Genomic DNA, 18,126 nt, shown 5'->3' with positions numbered 1-18,126 from the left:
TTTTGTGCACGAACTCGAAGGCCATATTTGCATTTCCCCCCCTCTTCATCCATCAGGCTCATTCTGGATGAAGAGATTTGGGGTCATATAGCTATTTCTCACTGAATTTCAGCATGGTTACAGATGGTTAGAGCACCTCACATTTGTAGGCATAGGATTTCTGTATATCCACTATATTATTGAGGAATAAAATCTCCCTGGTATTTTTGGGGAGTTTCAGAAGAGAAAATGTTAAGGAAAAAAATTATCATGTAGACTATAAGAAATTTTCAATAGCTGCCTTTGCAGCTATTTTTTTAACTGCTTTGAAACTGGATTTTACATTGGTTTGAGCCAGAGCTGCTATTATGCAATGACTGAAAGTGGCATTTGAGGGCTACTCAGTGGTCTGTGGGAGAAAGGTGGGTTAAGTCATAATCCTACTAAAAAACTCAGTACATTGTAGAAACCACAAGTGATTGGCAAACTGACAACTGAAGTGGAGAGGCTGGAGTCCGAGCTGATGTGAGCCTTGGATTCCTTACTCACTTCTGCCCTTGGAAGCTAGAATTGGAAACATACAGTAGCCAGGGAAGCTGGCAGGAGCATTGTTCCATTGTTCAACCATTTTGAATGCAGATAAATGATCTCCTGAAATATTTCAGTGTTTACCTTATCTACTTCTTTAAATTTTCCCAATGTGTTTTGATGAATTGTCATTTATTTGAAAGTTAATAAGTAGAATAAAAAAGTGAGTAAAATGAAATCAAGGAAGAAATATTTTTGTTGATGTTTATACTGCACTGATCACTGATGAATCAAATTATTTTCTTTCTTCCCCCTTGCTAAGTGAGTATCACTATTCTTATGTCAACACTGTCCAACTTCACCATAAGTATCTTTGCTTATCTCCAAACATAATTAGCATTTTCTACTACTGTGAACAGATATAATATGCTTTATTCTTTTTATAAGCATTTGGGATTGTCAGTCCTTGATATGGGATATGAATCTATTCAGGGAGGCTATTTGAGAATTTATCTATATTTAAAAAAACAAAACAGGAGTTAACTCCTCAGGGAGCAGAGTTACATACTGAGCTTTGTTCCTCAAGAATGAGATGTAAATTAATTCCTTTTCGCTTTAATACATATTATTAATATCCTGTGACAAGATATTAGAACTCAGGGACATAAAAACATTTAGATAGCATTTGTTTCTATAAAATAAATTTTTTGCCCCCACACTCTTCTTGCCCATTTGGCAGTAAATCTATGAGGAAAGATGAAGGATAGAGCACTTCATCTTCTGTCCAACCACCATCATCCCATCTGGACACAATCTAAGTTCATTGCTTCCCTTCTTGTTTTTAAGTGGAATATCAGCCATTTACTCTGAAACCATGTAGAGTATGGCAAATTTTATGAAAACTCTTATTGCCTTTTTTTATGCAAAAGATGAAAAAATGAAATAAATGAAGCTTGAGCTGGCATGTTTAGAACCATGATCTCACTGGCTCCCTTGAATACAAATGTCATGAGGTTTTTCTCTTTTTCTCAGTGTTCACTCAGTGCAGATCTCATTCAGGGATTGTTAGGGGAAGTATGATCATCTTACACCTCTATCAGCAAAAGTATGGAATGAGACATTTCTGTTATAGGAAACCTTAATTGCTGAGATACATTAAAGAAAGCTTCTGGAGTTGAAAGACTGGTTGATTAATTATTACTAAAGTTCTTAATTAATCTATCTTTAACTGTGTGTTGGTTAGTCTTTGACCTTTTCTTTTAGACTGAAGAGTTTAACTTAATTAATCTAAACTAGAAGTTATAATCCACTGAAAGTATATTAATGCAGGAAAGTTTTTGGGTTTTATTCTCTCTCTGGTAACCATGATGACTCACTATCTGCAGAAGAAAGGTTTCATGAAGTTTTGGGCAGATTCATATTGATCTTCATCTTCTGTGACTCTGAAAACAGTTTATGTCTTTTAATTCATAGTCATCTCTTTCTCAACAATTTGGAATATGAACATGTTTTCTAAAAACCAAACTGAAATCCATTCCCAACTGGAGATTTATGCCTTTTGCTGTAAAATTACTAAATAATTCCATTCTAGCCAGCACAATAGAAGTTATACCAAAGAAAAACAACATATGCTGAGTGGACATAAAATGCATTTGCATTGAGATCTGTTTACTGCCAAAGTAATCCAACATTTCCAAAAAAACTTGTGATGCATATAAGGTATGCCTCCTATAAATCTGTATTTAATAGACTACGATTTCTTCAGGTTCAGTTCTCTTTAGTTTTCAAACACACTGCAATCCTCTGAAGGGTAGATTATAGCTTTTTCATGTAAGCTAATGGCTGTTTATAGAAATCTATATCAAATTACATTAAATGCATTTAAATATCCTCACCAATTTTCATATGCACTAAAAAAATACCTAAAATTGGGGTAAAACACCTTCAGGGAAAAATTACTATTGCTGTCATTCTTGGATTGGTGGGGAAAGACATTTGGGCTGAGCTCTTAACTTTGGCAAAAACCTTCCATGTCACCTTGGACAGGGAAAAACTCTCACTTCTCTATTTGTAAAATAATGTTTCTTTTGCCTACTTTGCTCTTTGTATCTCTCATTTAATACATGCAGAATGTATTATATTTTTTCTCAGAGTATATAAGTTTTTGGAACAGTTACTTAGATGTCTTGTTTCTATGTGAAGAGTGCCCTAACACTAAGAAGTAGCAAGAATGAGGGAGAATATGAAATGTGAGTATCAGTGTTTACAGAGAATCAGAGCCATATAAGCACTTGAAACCTTGTGTAAAGCCAAAGCTTTTCAGGCACATTCCACTTAAGATTTGCTTTCCCTAAGAGCTCATTCCCTTTGACACCATCTTTGGAAGAAAACCTTACTCATATTTGAGATTTGGTCCAAAGCCTTAAAGGCTTGTAGTGATCTAACAGACTGATAGAGAACTTTCTTTGGTATCTGGTGCCAAATTTGTTTTAAAAACATTGCAGTTCATTGTAATTGGTGCCAGAGAGGGTCTTTGTTAACAGCAAACTTGAGCCAGTGCCAGTAGCTCATCACCATTGGCCAAAGAGCTCATAGACAAGGGGGACCTTTGTTCCCACTTTTTGTCTGGAGTGAAAATAAACTGCTCTTCCTATTTGCCCACAAATTCCTTACAGCTGGCTTCTTCAAGGGCCTTAGGAAGGTCTGAGTTTGAATAGAAGCCTTCCCACTTCTGTAAATGGGCTTGTGCAAGCAGATTTCAATCGTGCTGTTTCTCACCTAGTGGGAGATGGCTCCAGATTCAGTTTTATATCTCTGCAGTAATAAATTATAGCGACCTCATCTTGCCTCCAGTGAAGCTCTACTTCCACTCCAGAGCTGGCTGAACACAAGGGCAGGGCTTGCATGTGTCTTCTTTGAGTACTGTGTAGGAATGTGCACAAATGTAAACTGAAATGAGAAGCACACAATTTAGTGAGTTTAATTATCTGTTGGAACAATCTTCCAAGAGGGAAGGTGGCCATGTATTTGTTGATAAATATATACAATATCCAGTCATCAGCAGATATTTTTAAAGAATTTTTGCTTCAGCCAAGCAAAAGTTAACTGTTAATTAAGCAATATTTATTGACTTAAACTGGGGATGGGCTGGTTGAATTGCTTAATTGTCCTTTCACACATTAGAGTTCAGACTAGAACACACAGTAGTCTATTTTAGCCTGAGGTGCTCTGAAGCTCATATAATTTCTTTAAGTTAGTTTTCAGTATAGATGCCATAGTGTCTTTTAAGGCTAGTGGCTGAATGGAGAGGATGTTTGAAGACACTAATTATCATTCCAGCTCAAATTAAAGTTTCTCCCATATGTACACTGCCTTACAAGTCCATTTTTTCCCATGATGAATATATTTAAAAACACCTTTTCCCTACAGTGATTTACCCTTTACAGTGCAAAAATTACATCATCCAGGTCTCAAAGATGAAAATACTGTGGCACAATATGAGAAAACATCACTAAAGAAGCAGTTTAAAATTTTAATTCACAGTGATCTGAAGTCGTGAAAAATTCTGAAAAATTATGTCAAGCCAATAGTTATGTCAAGACTGCAGTGGGATGTATGCCAGTGTGATGTTAGTGCAATCTATATACCCAGGGAGTTTTCCCAAAATACTTATTGAAAGATTGCCAGATGATTGTAATCCCAGCAGAGAACCAAATAAAAATTGTCACACCTCTAAAACATAAACATCAGGAAAAATAATACATGGCAGGTTAAAGACTACCATTGCAGCTGATTAATATATGGATTTTCATGCAGTGCAAACACATTCTATGTTATACTAATTTGAAGTTTGGTATGATAACAAAATCTGACATGCTGAGATTTTTTTTAGTCTCAATTCTCATATACTCTTGAAGAGATTCAAATCTTAATACTTATTTAAGTTAAAACTCAAGAGCCTTGCAAGAATTTTGAGTTTTAAAAATTATTTCTGGATAGTAAAACTTCTTCAGGAGACATATGTCTATTCCTAGAGTTATAATTCAGACCCATGTACTTCAGGCAATGAACATGGACTTGCCTTAGTAATTTGCTATGAGCTTCTAAGGTTGATTCCTACACTGTTGCACAACCTCTGAGTCTGCCCTTCTATTCCTCTCTTTTGAGACCCCAGCCTAGGGTTCCCCCCTGTAAGAAAGATGTGAATCTGACAGGGCAGGTCCAGAGGAGGGTCACAAAAATAGTCAAAGGCCTGGAACATCTCTCCTATAAATTCAGGCTGAGAGAATTGAGGTTCAACCTGAAGAAGAGAAAATTCTAGGGAATTTATTTGGAGTTTCAATTTGTAAAGGGGCCTTATAGGAAAGACAGAGAGTTTTCTCAAGGCCTGCAGTGACAGGACGAGAAGCAGAGGTTTTAAAATAAAAGACTGTACATTTAGATTAGATACTAAGAAGAACTTCTTAACTATGAAAGTGGTGAGACCCTGGAACAGTTGCACAGGGCTGTGAATGCTCCATCCCTGGAACTGTTCAAGGTAAGGCTGGATGGGGCTTTCAGAAACAGTCTAGTGAAAGATGTCCCTGGCTATAGCAGGTGATTACACTGGTTGGTCTTTAAGGGTCCCTTCCAATCCAAACCATTCTGCAGCTCCATGGTTTATTCTATTTTTTCTGTGCCAAGGATCAAATTTATGTAGCTCCACTGCACCTGCTTTTTGACATTCCAGACAAAGCAGGATCATTAGGTTGCCTCTTTGGCTTTTTTGTCTTAATGCTGTGTATATATTTAATTCAGTATATCTTAAGTGGAAAATGTACATACGAAGTATTTTCAACAGCACTGAAACAGTCTCCAAATACAAAAATAATCACCTTCACACAGCATATTTAATATCGGGTTGCAGAGTCAACTGTTTTATTCCCTCTGTGGTTTCTCTGCTCCTAACAGCCACCCACACCTGGTGTGGGCAAAAGCTCTCATTTTAGCTTGCTAGTTAGAACATGTCTTTGGGAGGTGAAAACTGTGGCTTCATACATTTAGCCTCGAGAGATCCTAGAGATCTTACAACTTCTAGGTTTTTTGGGTTAAGGACAAGCTTAACCCATGCTTCATTCAATTCCTGACCTGTGACTAAAATAAATGACTGAGTTTTGCAATGAATGAACCAGGAATGGCCTGACCAGGATGACTGGATGAGTGCCTCCATGGGAGTTCAGCAGAGTCCAGGTACCTTTCCAGACTATACAGCAGCAATGTAGAGATGAGATGAGAGTTGGTTTTGGTCACTATAAGATCATCTGACTGAAAACAGATGTTCTGATTCGCTTGGATTTAGATGATGTGAGACCTAAGCAGTGCCAGGGCACTGCTGGCCCGTGCTCAGCTTGTCACTGCCCAGGACCCCCAGGTCCCTTTCTGCAGCTGCTCTCCAGCCTCTCATCCCCTGATCCACACACAGAACTGGGCTTGCACTGGCCCGGGTGCAGAATGCACTTGCCCTTGTGTAGCTTGAGACAGTTGGTCATTGCCCAGCCCTGGGATTTGTCCTGGTCTCTCTGCAGTGCCTCTGCCCTCAAGAGAATCAACAGCTCCTCCCATTTTAGTGTCTTTGCCCTAGGCATCTAGGATTTATAATTTGTCCCCACTTTTCTTGCAATTAAATTTTCTGATAATTTATCATTTTCTCAGATTGGAATTATTTCAAGAAAACTAAGATAGTTGAATTATCAAAAAAGAAAAAAAAACGGAGGTGGGGGGGGGGAAAGGAAGAAAAAAGGCTAGTATAAGAATTTAATTTTAAAATGTTTTCCAGACAGAAAAAACAAATTGTGATTGGATTATTGACAAAAATGTCTTAATAATGACATCAGTTTTTTGATATTTACTTGGTTTCAGCCAAGCCTGATATCACTGATGTGAACATGTTTTTGTTTTCACTTTTATATGTTGTAAGAAATTAAGTAATCATTCCAGTGTGATCAGTCATTGTTGAATATTTTTTCATCCAAACAAATAATGCATCTGTGATGAAACATAAATGTTGTAGGGTAGATAGCTGAAAAAAAATCACTTGTGTAATTTGGCTTCACTTCTAGTAATTGACAGTGAAGAGCTGATTCTATTCCCATAAGGTTAATTGCTGACCCTAATTAACTTCACAGTAAACCATTTTTTTTTCTAAGTGTCAGTTCAATCAGGAAAGCAGTAGTCCAAAATTAATAAATATGCTGAAAATCACTAAAAGTTTGCATAGATGCTTCTCTGAATTTATAAAAAAATGTTCCATACATTAACTTACTTTAAATTCTGTTGACTACTAATAAGTTTGCAGTGCTATCCTAATCAAGACAGTTACGTTTCAACAAAGGGGAGACTGAAGGTCTTTTTTCTCAGGGGAAGAAAGGCTCATGGGGAGCTCATCACACTGTTCCAGTATTTAAAAGGCATCTCAAAGAGGAAGGAGGCTCTCCCTTCACAAGGAGCCAGGAACATGGTGGAGTTTCTGTCAGTGAGGTGTTCAAAGATGTCAAAGACAGGGTGATAAATGATCTCATCTAGGCTGCCATTCCCACCAAAGGCTGGAGCAGATGATCTTATGGGGTACCTTCCAGCCTGTTCTATGATTTTGTACTTCTGATCTGAGAATCTTTCATGTGAGAAATAGTGGGAAAGCATGATTGCCATGATTAGACTGACAATTAAATTATTTTAAATTCTTTTTTTTTTTCCTCAGATCCATTGGCCTAGTACACCTCTGCAGGCAGAAGAATGCATAATTAAAGGAAGAGATGCTGTAAGTATCACTAATTACAGACTAAATATAACTTTAATTATACCAGTGGCTGGTCCAAAACAAGGATTCAGGCATTCCTAACTTATGAGAGATTAAAGCACAGATATAAAGTTAAGTGTTGCGGGTTAAAAACATGAAACTACTGTGAACACAATAAATTATTAGTTTAATTGCTCTTCAAACCAGCTCGTAAATAGGCAATGGACACTTTTGATCATCTGAACTTTCTTCTAATTCTTATTCTGGTGCTTTCAATGGAGATGCCTTAACTTTTCCATTTCTATGTCCTTTTCTTTTTGTACCTATGGAATATCATATTCATATTTCAGTTTATCTTTGAAATTCGCTTTCTCTAGAATGCATTCAAAAATCTGTTAAGTTACTAGTAAGTATAAAATGCACTGTAATTTATATTATCCTATAGATTTTGTGTTCTGTTATTAAAAAATATTCTGTTTTAATGAACCTCAGAACTGTTCTGTTCTTGTGGTTCAGTGCCCTGACTGTAATCAGTTCCTGGGAAAAGCCTTGAGAGCTCACTGACACACAGCAGCTGATATTGGCAGCACAGGATGAAAGTTCTTCTGGAGGGGAGCTCTCTTTAATTTTGCAGTGCACCAGGCTCATTATCTGCACCTCATAAACACACAAGGAGTGCACCTAATAAATCCCACAGCTGAGAGAGCTCCCACTGAACCAAGGGATCTGAAAATTATGGTAGTTTTGCAGCAACAGTGACAGGAATTAGGACATGGAAGGGAACATACAAGCTTTGCCCAGAAACAGCAAACAGCCTCGACAATAAACACCATATATTCCCAGTAAATTAGGAAGCTATAAAGATTTCTTCCGAAGCAAAAGCTTGAGAGCTCTAGTGCCACATTAAGGCACTAGAACCAGATTGGAAAGTAGTAGTAATAGTAGTAGTAGTAGTAATAGTAATAATAATAATACCCCAACTCTTCCCATTCACCTGGCCTAGAATTTATCCTTTTTGAAGATTCTTAGGAGTTCTTTGTAGTTTTTCAGGTTACCTTTCTATCTTTGATAATTTTAGGTGACTTTGGTTCACAATGGTGGTTTTCTACAATGGCTGAACATTATGGTCATATTAAATGAATCCCAAACCTAAATTATTTGGCCTTTATTTGATACTACCTCTCAGCATAGGCTGTTATTAGTTAAAGCTTTACCATCCTTCTTTCAACACTGCATATTTTCTGATACTCTAACAATGTTTGCTTTGTTAAATAAATGCAGAAATAAGTACTGTTGTTTCAAAGCAAAGCTAGCCCCCTCAAACTCATATTTTGCTAAAACTCAAAACCTTTTTACAATCCAGTTTGTTATTATAAATCCTCAAATTTGCGTTGTATGAATGTGGTCATTTAAAGAGCTTCATGTGTTTCCCACATTTCTCTGCATTATGAAGTTTTGGTGTAACTACCCCTTTTACAGAAAAAACCAGAACTTTTAAATAATCACCAGATTCTAGAAGCTGAATCTTCAACAAAAATACATTAAAATTTTAAAAGCTGGAAGTATTGTAATACCAAACAATATTGTGATCCTCACATGAAACTTAACTGTGTATGGACAATGTGAATAAATAACAATAATTAATATCAGGGAAACCTTAGTAATTTTCATCAGCATGCTCAGTGTTCAGTAGGATAAATTACTCAACCTGAAGGGAATCTAAATTAGAATCAAAAACCTTCCAAATCTGTTTCTTATCACCATCATTTTTTGTAGCCAATATTGACTTAATATCATAATGCTTTAAAATCAAACCTTTGTCGATTTTAATTTCTTAATTTCACACTACAAACTCTAGAAAAATATTGCTCTATTTCAAACTTTTTTGCTTATTTCCATGCTCTTTCTTCTTTTTATCTTCCATTGCAAAAGATCTGTTACTCAAGGCATAATTATTAAGTAGAACTGATTATATTGCAATAAGCTTCTCAGCGTTGAAATACTTTACATGTACTTTGCTGCCTCTTTCTATATAACACAACAGGCCACTTTTACAAGCTTATATAACCTTAAAAAATTATCAGTTTGTGTTGTAGCAGTAACATGGCAAGTATTGTAGTCATAAACAGTTTCAGAGCTTGTAACAGACTTAATAGAACAATTAAAAAAGGCTTGTCTTAACAACACATGCATGCTCTTAAAATAAGGCCATGCTTTTCTGATTGGAGTGAAGGTAAGGAAAAAAAATCCTTCAGCTGTCATCCAGTGTGCCAGGAATCACACCTGTTAGCCTGTGGTGTGAGAGAATTAACTCTGTGTTACTTTATCAGAATTGGAAATCATTCAGATATAGAAATCAAATTCTGTAGAGATGCCTCAGAGAAGTTTCAGATGAATGAAATTCCACAAATCTGTTAATATATCTGTGGAGCATCCTACAGACAACACTAGTATATAATTAATTGATATAATATAAAGAAATCTTTTTTAAATTTCCCCTTGCATGATGCATCTCTTTCCTGCTCTGTGTATAGTACTTTATTGGTAGGGTTTTCAGCAATGCCTTTTTGCCTGACACTTCCCAGAACAGCACCTTTTGTCATCTGTTTATAAATGATCAAGTCTAGCCATTTGGAATTATTTTTCTTCTATTTTTTGGTATTATTACATCCTGGGGCTTTTTTTGCAGAATTTTTCAGGCATTCCTACAAAGGCACACAGGAGAAAAAAAGACATAGAGTTTTCCCAGTTAAAAATAAATCTTAAGTCCCTAAAATGATTTTGGCACAAAGATCAAGAGCTGAAGGCATATATGAATAAAAAAAGGAAACCTTGGAGTAAAGAACAGGCCACCACTAAGAGCAAACAGAGGGAATAAGTCAGAAGGAGGAGAGGGACAATCAGGAAGAACATCAATACCCAGTAAAGCATCTATTAAAAAACTTCCTGGCATCATAAAATACCTATGGAATGGCATTTTGCTGTAACCAGCCAGCAAACATTTGGGAAATGAACATAAAAAGGGGACACCTCTGTAATTGAGTGCTGATCCATACAAGGAGGAGCACATGCTCTTGATTTCAACCCATTCTTCTATCAATTCAACTGTTTTTATTTCCTTAAAAAAAAGAAAAGGAATAAATTAGCTGCAAATCAAGAAATTCCAAAAGCAAGATTTTAAAAGATTGATTTGCCCTTTGCATATGCCTAATATTTTATTACAAAACAGGTTGCATATTGTGTAGGTTACTTACTTCTATGAATTAACATCATATATCTTGAGCATGAACAGTTAAGGAGAAGAAGGTAGCAGGGGAGATTTCTTTCCTTTTTTATTTGCTGGAACATTTGGAAGACTTACACTGAATAATTCAAGGATTTGAAGAAAGAAGAATGAGGGTGTCTTAATTTTGAACCTATTGTGGATTTGCAAGTTGAATTCTGCCCATTAATGCCCTGCAGACTCCTCCTTTTTGACATTAAATTCTTGTAGTTGGTTAATAAGACCCAGGATTGTTCTCACACAAATACAGCAATCCAAAAAATGAGAGTAGTCATCAGTGAAGCACTGTAAATTTTCAAAAAAGGAAATTCCTCCACTCTGTTTTACATGTTCATTTCAGGATTGTATTAATTGTCATTTAGAGATGTCTGGCCTACTTCACTGACTATTGAAAAAGCCTGGGAGAATTGCATAAATTACATGTCTAAATGCCAGAACAGCTAAAGTTAGCTCAGATTAATTCCAATTTAAATGTCTTAAAATTGATGTGACTCTTAAAGCTCAGGGTTCTAAGTTGCAGAAATGTTTAACAATGAATTGAAATGAACAGTAATTTTGCTCACCTCATAGAAACCATTGCAAAATTCCAAAAACCAAATCTAAAACAAAATCCCAGGAATCCCAGGAGTCCCAAAATCAAGGGATACTTTTATCTCACTGTCTCCATTTCTAGTTTAGCACAGGAATAATGACCTCACATCTCAAAGGGATGTTTGAAAATGTTTTAATTGTAATATCTGTGAAGCTGCAAATACACTAATGAGTCCCAAAGTAATGCCCTGGGGGAAATTAATAGTTCTTCTTCAAAGGGGTTTAAACAGTGGGAACAGACGAAATATGTGTCTATACAGTATAAAAATATCAATTAACAATTATTTATACAAGAAATTAATTGTGCAATTAAAACAGTTAAATTCTTCTTGAGATAAAGTTTATTTGACTCTAGAAAGAAGCTGCTGACCATTCAAACTTATGCTCTGAATCTTTATTTCTATGTCTTATGTATCCAACAATACATAGCAAAGATCTGTAAAGATCTATTTAGATATGCAGACTATCTCCAAGACTAAAAAAGCACAAAAGTGTGTTTTTATAATTCAGTAACTCCTGACTAGTTATGTATCTAAAATAAAACATGATCAGTCAGTGCTCTATACTTGGTTTTTAATGTAAAAATTCCCACCTGTGAAAATGACAGCGCAGAGTTAGTAACACAAAGCTAAATAGAATAAAAAGATTTAACATTAGAGCATCAGCTACAGGCACATAAGATTAAAAAAAAAATAAAAGCTAATATTTCCCTATGTTTATTTTTTATGTAAACTAGGATGAATGTGCAAATTACATCCGTGTCCTTCACCGATACAACAGGACCCATCTTCTGGCTTGTGGAACAGGAGCTTTTGATCCACTCTGTACTTTCATAAGAGCTGGACATCCATCAGAGGTAAGAAATTGGGTTTACAGTAGTGATTCTTTCCATCTAGATTCCAGCAAATCCTCTGAGGTTTAAAAAAAAAAAAAAATAAGTTCAGTTGTTCACAGTTCTCATATGAAAAATATTTTCCCTGATGAAATGTAATGCTGGACTATAATTTAGTTAGTGATCCAAGGAATTCACTAATATTTGAAAGTATATTCTGGAGAATTATGCAAAGAATTAAAAGACTTTTTCATCTTAGGTTTTTTGGTGTGTTTTTTACTAGATAAGTTGATATAGTAATTTTTAAGAAAAAATATTAAATTTGAGGGGGAAGTTGTAGCTAAATCTGTCAGGGTTTGTTTTTTTGCGGTTGTTCATTTTTAAAGAAATAAGACATCATATATCAAAATATATATTAGTTTGATGGGAGATTGAATTTCTTAAGAAATCTTTGGTAAAATCAGCTTCTTTATATTCATCTTGTTCAGCAAGTGCATCATTAAGCTCCTTAATGATGTTTACAACTGAGTGAAACAATACTGCAGAGATCAATAAGAAAATCATATCATTAATATTTTTAATATATTGCTTATGCAAAAATTGAAATTGTCTGGACATCTCAGAAATTGGGGTAGTTTCTTTCTCAGCTATATTAGGACAGGTTTAAAGACTCAGCAGAAGTACCAACCTCTCATTTTAAATTGGTGTGTAAAACTCCTTGGGCATCAAATCCAGGCTGCTGAAGGCACTTGTCATGACAGCTTTAGGAACTGAACCAGGCATTCTTGGTCAGGTGGGACTTAATAGATGGAGATGACCTATAACCAAAGATAAGATTGTTTTTAACTGGCAGGTGTCAGGAAGGGTTGCTGGTCAATGGTTTTGTTTAGCTGGTTCACATGATGTCTCCTGGTGGACCTGAGCACTTGTCATGGAGCTGATGCTACAGCACCATCCAAGAAAATTGTTGCTCTCCCCTATGGCCAGGAACTCTTGGCTTAAATAAATATTAATTTCATATGAAGTTTTTAAAGTATACCCTTAGAAATCAGTTAAGGGATTTGCTTCAGGCAAATGTTTTTGATTAATCTTTTCTGAGTAATGATGCATCCTGTTCACAAAACAAATGAAAACAACATCACCAGAAGCAATCTCCAAGGATCCAGTCCATGCTGTGCACCTCCAGGTGATGTCAAAATGAGTACTTAGATTCAGAGTTGCATGAATTTCAGAATCACACTGTCTTCTGAAATTAAAGAGGGAGCCAGAAAATAAGCAATGTTAAAATAAGGCAAATTTGCATGTCTTCATTGCTCCTCTCACAAATCTCCTTTTGGGCTTCCTGGTAGAGTTTGAAGGAAGCAATGGCTGTATATGTAGGAATACTATTTTAGAAAGAATAAACAATAGAATAATAAAAATAGAAGCGAATCAAACAAAAAAATGAGAAACAAGGTATATATAAGACTGTGACCCACAACCATCCCCTTATCTGTCACTGTCCTTCCTTCCCTTATTTTTGTTTATTATTCTCTCTTGTCACACTGAGGTTCTAAAATTTTACCCTCACAGAAATCATGGGAAAATTTCCCTTTCTTTTGGTTGTGTAGACCATTAAGAAATATATTTTCTACATTAATAAGTAGCTATACTATCTCCTGTTATCTGAAAAGCTGACCATCAGGATTAAAAAAGACAGTTGCCGTTTATATGGTAGGTTAAAAATAACATATGATGTGTGATTGAGTGGGCAAATTGTAATCTTGCTTTCTTTGAGTGATAAGGACATGGTGTAACTGCAGGAAATGAAAAGACAGGATCCTTTTGCAGAAAACTGCAATTCAGTCTCTGCTGATCTATCTGATGTTAGAGTATTCTTTTCCAAAAACATCCAATTACTTTCCCCTATTTTATCCACCTCATCTCTCTGGCCATTTTCTCACTGTCATGGAAAGGACAGTAGCAAATGAAACAGTATTTAAAATAGTTCAAATATAACTACATGCCTCTTTACACTTACTCATATCTGAGTAGCATAAGGTATGTTTGAGGCTCATATGTATTTGAACAATGGCACTTCTCAGACATGTTCAGTTGTAAGGGATGGGATGTAGGAAAGGAGGGAGCCCTTTATCACAGACTTCTGTACATAACTAATGCAGCATATGAAGGTAGATGCATACTTCCATATGGAACTATGAATCAGCTGTATCAGCATAGAAAAATACTTGCTCTGTGGTCAGGGACCTTAACTAAAAGTTTCAACAGTGCTCGCTGAGCTGATGGAGTATGGAGCTGTGACCTTCTCAGTAAATACTGCGGGGTTCTTAATTTATTAATGGCATATAAAAGTAATTTAGAGATGATTTTAGAGAGGAATTCAAGCACATGACAGAATACCAGGACTGCATCTTCTGCAGCATTGCCTCTTTCTATTTACTGAGCAGGACAAAGAGGAACCTGTTGGAACCTAACATCTAATTAAGGCTCTGGATCTTGGTGATAAGTAGTCCCATGTTGCAGGGACATTTATTTTGTTGTTGGCTTCTAACAAAAGTTTGCATAGTCATCCATTTCTGACTAGCCATTTGGTAGGAAAATGAAGCATTGCTGGTTTTCCTTGGAGCAGTGAAAATTCCCCAAAGCCCTGACCACAGGCAGACTGTATGGCATCCTGATTTATCAGGGGTTTGTGAGGTGCAGTACAGTTTGTGAAAAGGAGCATTCTACCTCCTGTATAAAATCTTACATACTTATACAACCACAAATTCATCTTTTCATATCAAAACCAGGTTTGAGCTGTGTCTTGCAGAACACTGAGCTCTTTTCTACAAATCGTGAAGCCAAAAGGAGATTTCCAAAAATAGTCAGAATTTGATTGCTTCATTAGCAAAACATTATACCTTGGAACTGCCTTAAAACAGAATGTCTAATGTTCTTGAAAAACACAGCAGTGATGTCCATTCCCCAACCAGCCTCTGTAGAAGGTATTAATCCTACTATGTAGTGATTGAAATGTGCTTTGAAATCTTTCACATGCACGTTGTGCTATGATACATTACAGCTTCTTTTGTGCTTTCTATGGTTATAGGTATTTAATTACACCATGCATTTTGTCTTAATATGTTGATCATATAAACTGACAAGAAATAAATATTTGTTTTATTTAATTCTGTATCAAACTTGTGCTGTACCACCAGAGTGTAACCAAATATATTTTTCTAAATCAAATAACTTAAAAATTTTATTATACACTATATATCAATTTGAAAGATTAAATATAAATTGGTTTACTGCACTCTATTCTAATATTGGTTTGGTTATTGGTGGATTTGACTTTGGAATTCCAGGCTGTTCAGTTTCATAAAGCTGTTGTCAGTTATAATAATTCTAAAAATATATAAGTATAGTCACTGATAACAGCTTTTAATCTTTTTCTCTGTTTCTAATTACTTTGACTCTGATCAGTGTTGTTTTTCCAAATTTAAACATTTCAGCAAAATACCCGATGTTTTTCTGCCATTTAGAAATAAGTTGCAAATTAGGAAAAACAGCAATTCTAACTTTGATTGAAAAACTACTGGTGTTTACAACAGAACATATTATAAAGTCTTGTCCAAGAAAACATTAGCAAGTTAAATGCCAACCAGTAAGTGAGTTCATTATCTCTGACTTCATGAAATGCTTCCAAATGACAAAAATCAGTGCAGGTCAGAAAAGACTGGGTTCTTCACTGGATTTTTTTATCCAGAAATGAAGGCAAATTCAGAAAAATTAACATTATTTTTCCTGAAGAAAACGAGTCAGAGACCCTGCACCCCAAATTTCTCATGAGAAATACATATGCATCTTTCCCATGTACTCTGTGAGAAAAAATCTGAGATAAGTCTTCAAACCTGATAGAGAAGATGAAGAAAAGTTCAGAAAAAAATCTTATTTTGTTTTGATTCTCACCAAATTGACATTTTTTTTCTTGTTGACTTTGATGCCAACAAGGCAGGGTGGGGCAGAGAAGGGAGGAAGCACCTGCATTTAGAATCTTCCTTTTGCATTTTTATAAAATTCCCAGTTTTGGCAGCAGGTGACAAGTGCTGAAAGAAGTGCTTTCTGTCTCAGTCAGTGTTTTGCCACATTTAGCTGCTAGTAAAAGAGTACTCTGACACTGTTCTGTATAGCTCAAAATACCCTGGGTGAGTTTTAATGAACCTTAGATACATCAAAGGATCTATCTGCAGTCAGGTAATGATTTCATCTTAATGAGTTATCTATTAGTAGAGTAACAGGTTGCAGGGGTCCTCTGGAGGTCTTCCAATGGTCCAGAGTGCCTTATTCACTAACTCACAAAGCACCTTTAACAAGACAACGTGGGAGTTTCACCAAGTGCAGCTAAAAAATTACTCTGCCTCCACAGGTCCTGCAAAATTAGTAGAAATTCCAAAAGAAAACAATATACAGAAACAATATCCCAAGTTTTTGCAAGCTACATGGGGACAAGATAGAGCTGATTCCTGGAGAGGAAGGCATCTCTGCATGACAAAACCTGTTGAGGGAATTAAATTTATGGGAAAGAACAGTGCATGAAGAATTTTTCCTCCAGAACACACTGTAAATTTTTAATATGTACATGGAGCTGGCAGAGTGCCATTTTCAGTGCCTCATTTAACTCAGTAAACTGCCTACAGCTGTATTTCTCCATTTCAGAGGGCTGATGGATGAAGCCACCCTTTCCACAAAATGCATGGGTGGTTTTTTTGGATTCTCCTCTAGGTGTTCCTAATCTCATGTATTTATTATTATGTTATTTGTTCCTCAATTAGCCAAGTGAGATTCTGCTTATCAGGAAAGACTAGCTCTAAATTCTATCTTTAGTCCAGTTAGAGAGGACTTGCTTTAGTAAGCAGCAGGTGTGGGTTTTTTTTGCTTGGAAGACAGTTCAGTCAAATTGTAATTTTTTCTTTTTAATCTATATTGCCTTTAATATTTTGTTGAGTGTGGGAAGGACACTTCTTTTTCCATACATTCTGTGATTCAATGCAAAACCAAGACAAGGTTCAATTGTGCAATAAGCTATCTGTTTACCCCTCTACACCCACCAAATATAGGTAACATGAGCTGCTCAGCTCTTGCTTTAACAAACTAGAGTGAATTCACATGCAAGTCTTGAGAGAATGTGCCAGTCATCTCAGTTTAGCTTTGACTTGACATAATTCTTCAGCTCTTGACCAGCATGTGGTAATGTCATTATTCTTCCAGCTTTGTGGAGAAGCAAAAGTGTAGACACATCCATGTCTATTATTTTACGATAATAAAGTTGCTTCTGACGTATTTTTATAATCAAAGCAAGCAATGACCTGCCAAGTTGCTCTCTCTCCATGCTTGCTCCTATTACCTCATCTCCACAATGTTTTCAGAGGATTAAGGAGGAGTAACATCTGGTTTCACTGACCAAATAGAAGTGGGTGTTGGTCAGTTTTTCATTAGATAGAATGTGTGACAAATTCTTGCCCTGAAAATATTTTCTTGGAGACACAGTGTCCTTCTGCCTGGGTGAAAATCTGCCATTTGGAGCAACATCCACTAAATATATATGTGAAGTTCTGCCAAATGGGCAAGGTGTCATAAAATCTTTTACCAGAGTGGTTCATTTACATCCTCTGGTCTGCATGCCCACACCACAGACTGCCAGATTGCTCCAAAACATCCATAGACCCCACACTTCATTTAGATTAAAGCGTTTCGTATTCTGGAAGTTGAATATGCATACATTTCAAGAGAGATTAAAATGATACCTGAAGTTAATTAGGTGAAGACAACATGTATGCTCACAGCAAACAACAAAGGTGCTGTCCTGCAAAAGGGAAAAAGGGGTAACACCACTATTTTTTTGACCTAAATATTAGCTGTTCTAATATTTAATTACTTTTAGTGTTAGGAAATAGCCACTTATTCAAGGTTAAATTTTTCTAACTTCAGCTTCCTGTCATTTAACATTGATATGCCTTTGATAGCAAAGTTGAAAAGTCTCCCACTATCTTTTCCACATCTTTTCCTCATGTAAGTACCTATGCACAAAGATCAAGCCACCTCTTCACTTTTTTTGATAAGCTGAATAAATATAGCTCCTTAAACCTCCTATCA

General features: G+C 35.9%; 1 protein-coding gene across 2 annotated transcripts in view; it reads left to right on the top strand.

Annotated features, from left to right (window-relative positions):
• SEMA3E (semaphorin 3E) overlaps window positions 1-18,126 on the top strand; it is a 127,777-nt gene that overhangs the window by 67,980 nt on the left and 41,671 nt on the right. For both annotated transcript variants that reach the window (XM_079303591.1, XM_079303590.1), the window contains 2 exons: window positions 7,244-7,303; window positions 11,893-12,012. In XM_079303591.1, the coding sequence (XP_079159717.1) occupies window positions 7,244-7,303; window positions 11,893-12,012 (180 nt within the window). The remainder of the gene's footprint in view (window positions 1-7,243; window positions 7,304-11,892; window positions 12,013-18,126) is intronic.

The sequence above is a fragment of the Erithacus rubecula genome (genome assembly GCF_903797595.1).
Source record: "Erithacus rubecula genome assembly, chromosome: 4".
NCBI classification, from domain to species: domain Eukaryota; kingdom Metazoa; phylum Chordata; class Aves; order Passeriformes; family Muscicapidae; genus Erithacus; species Erithacus rubecula.
The sequence above is the reverse complement of the archived record's forward strand: the minus strand, read 5'-3'. Positions and strand labels throughout refer to the sequence as shown.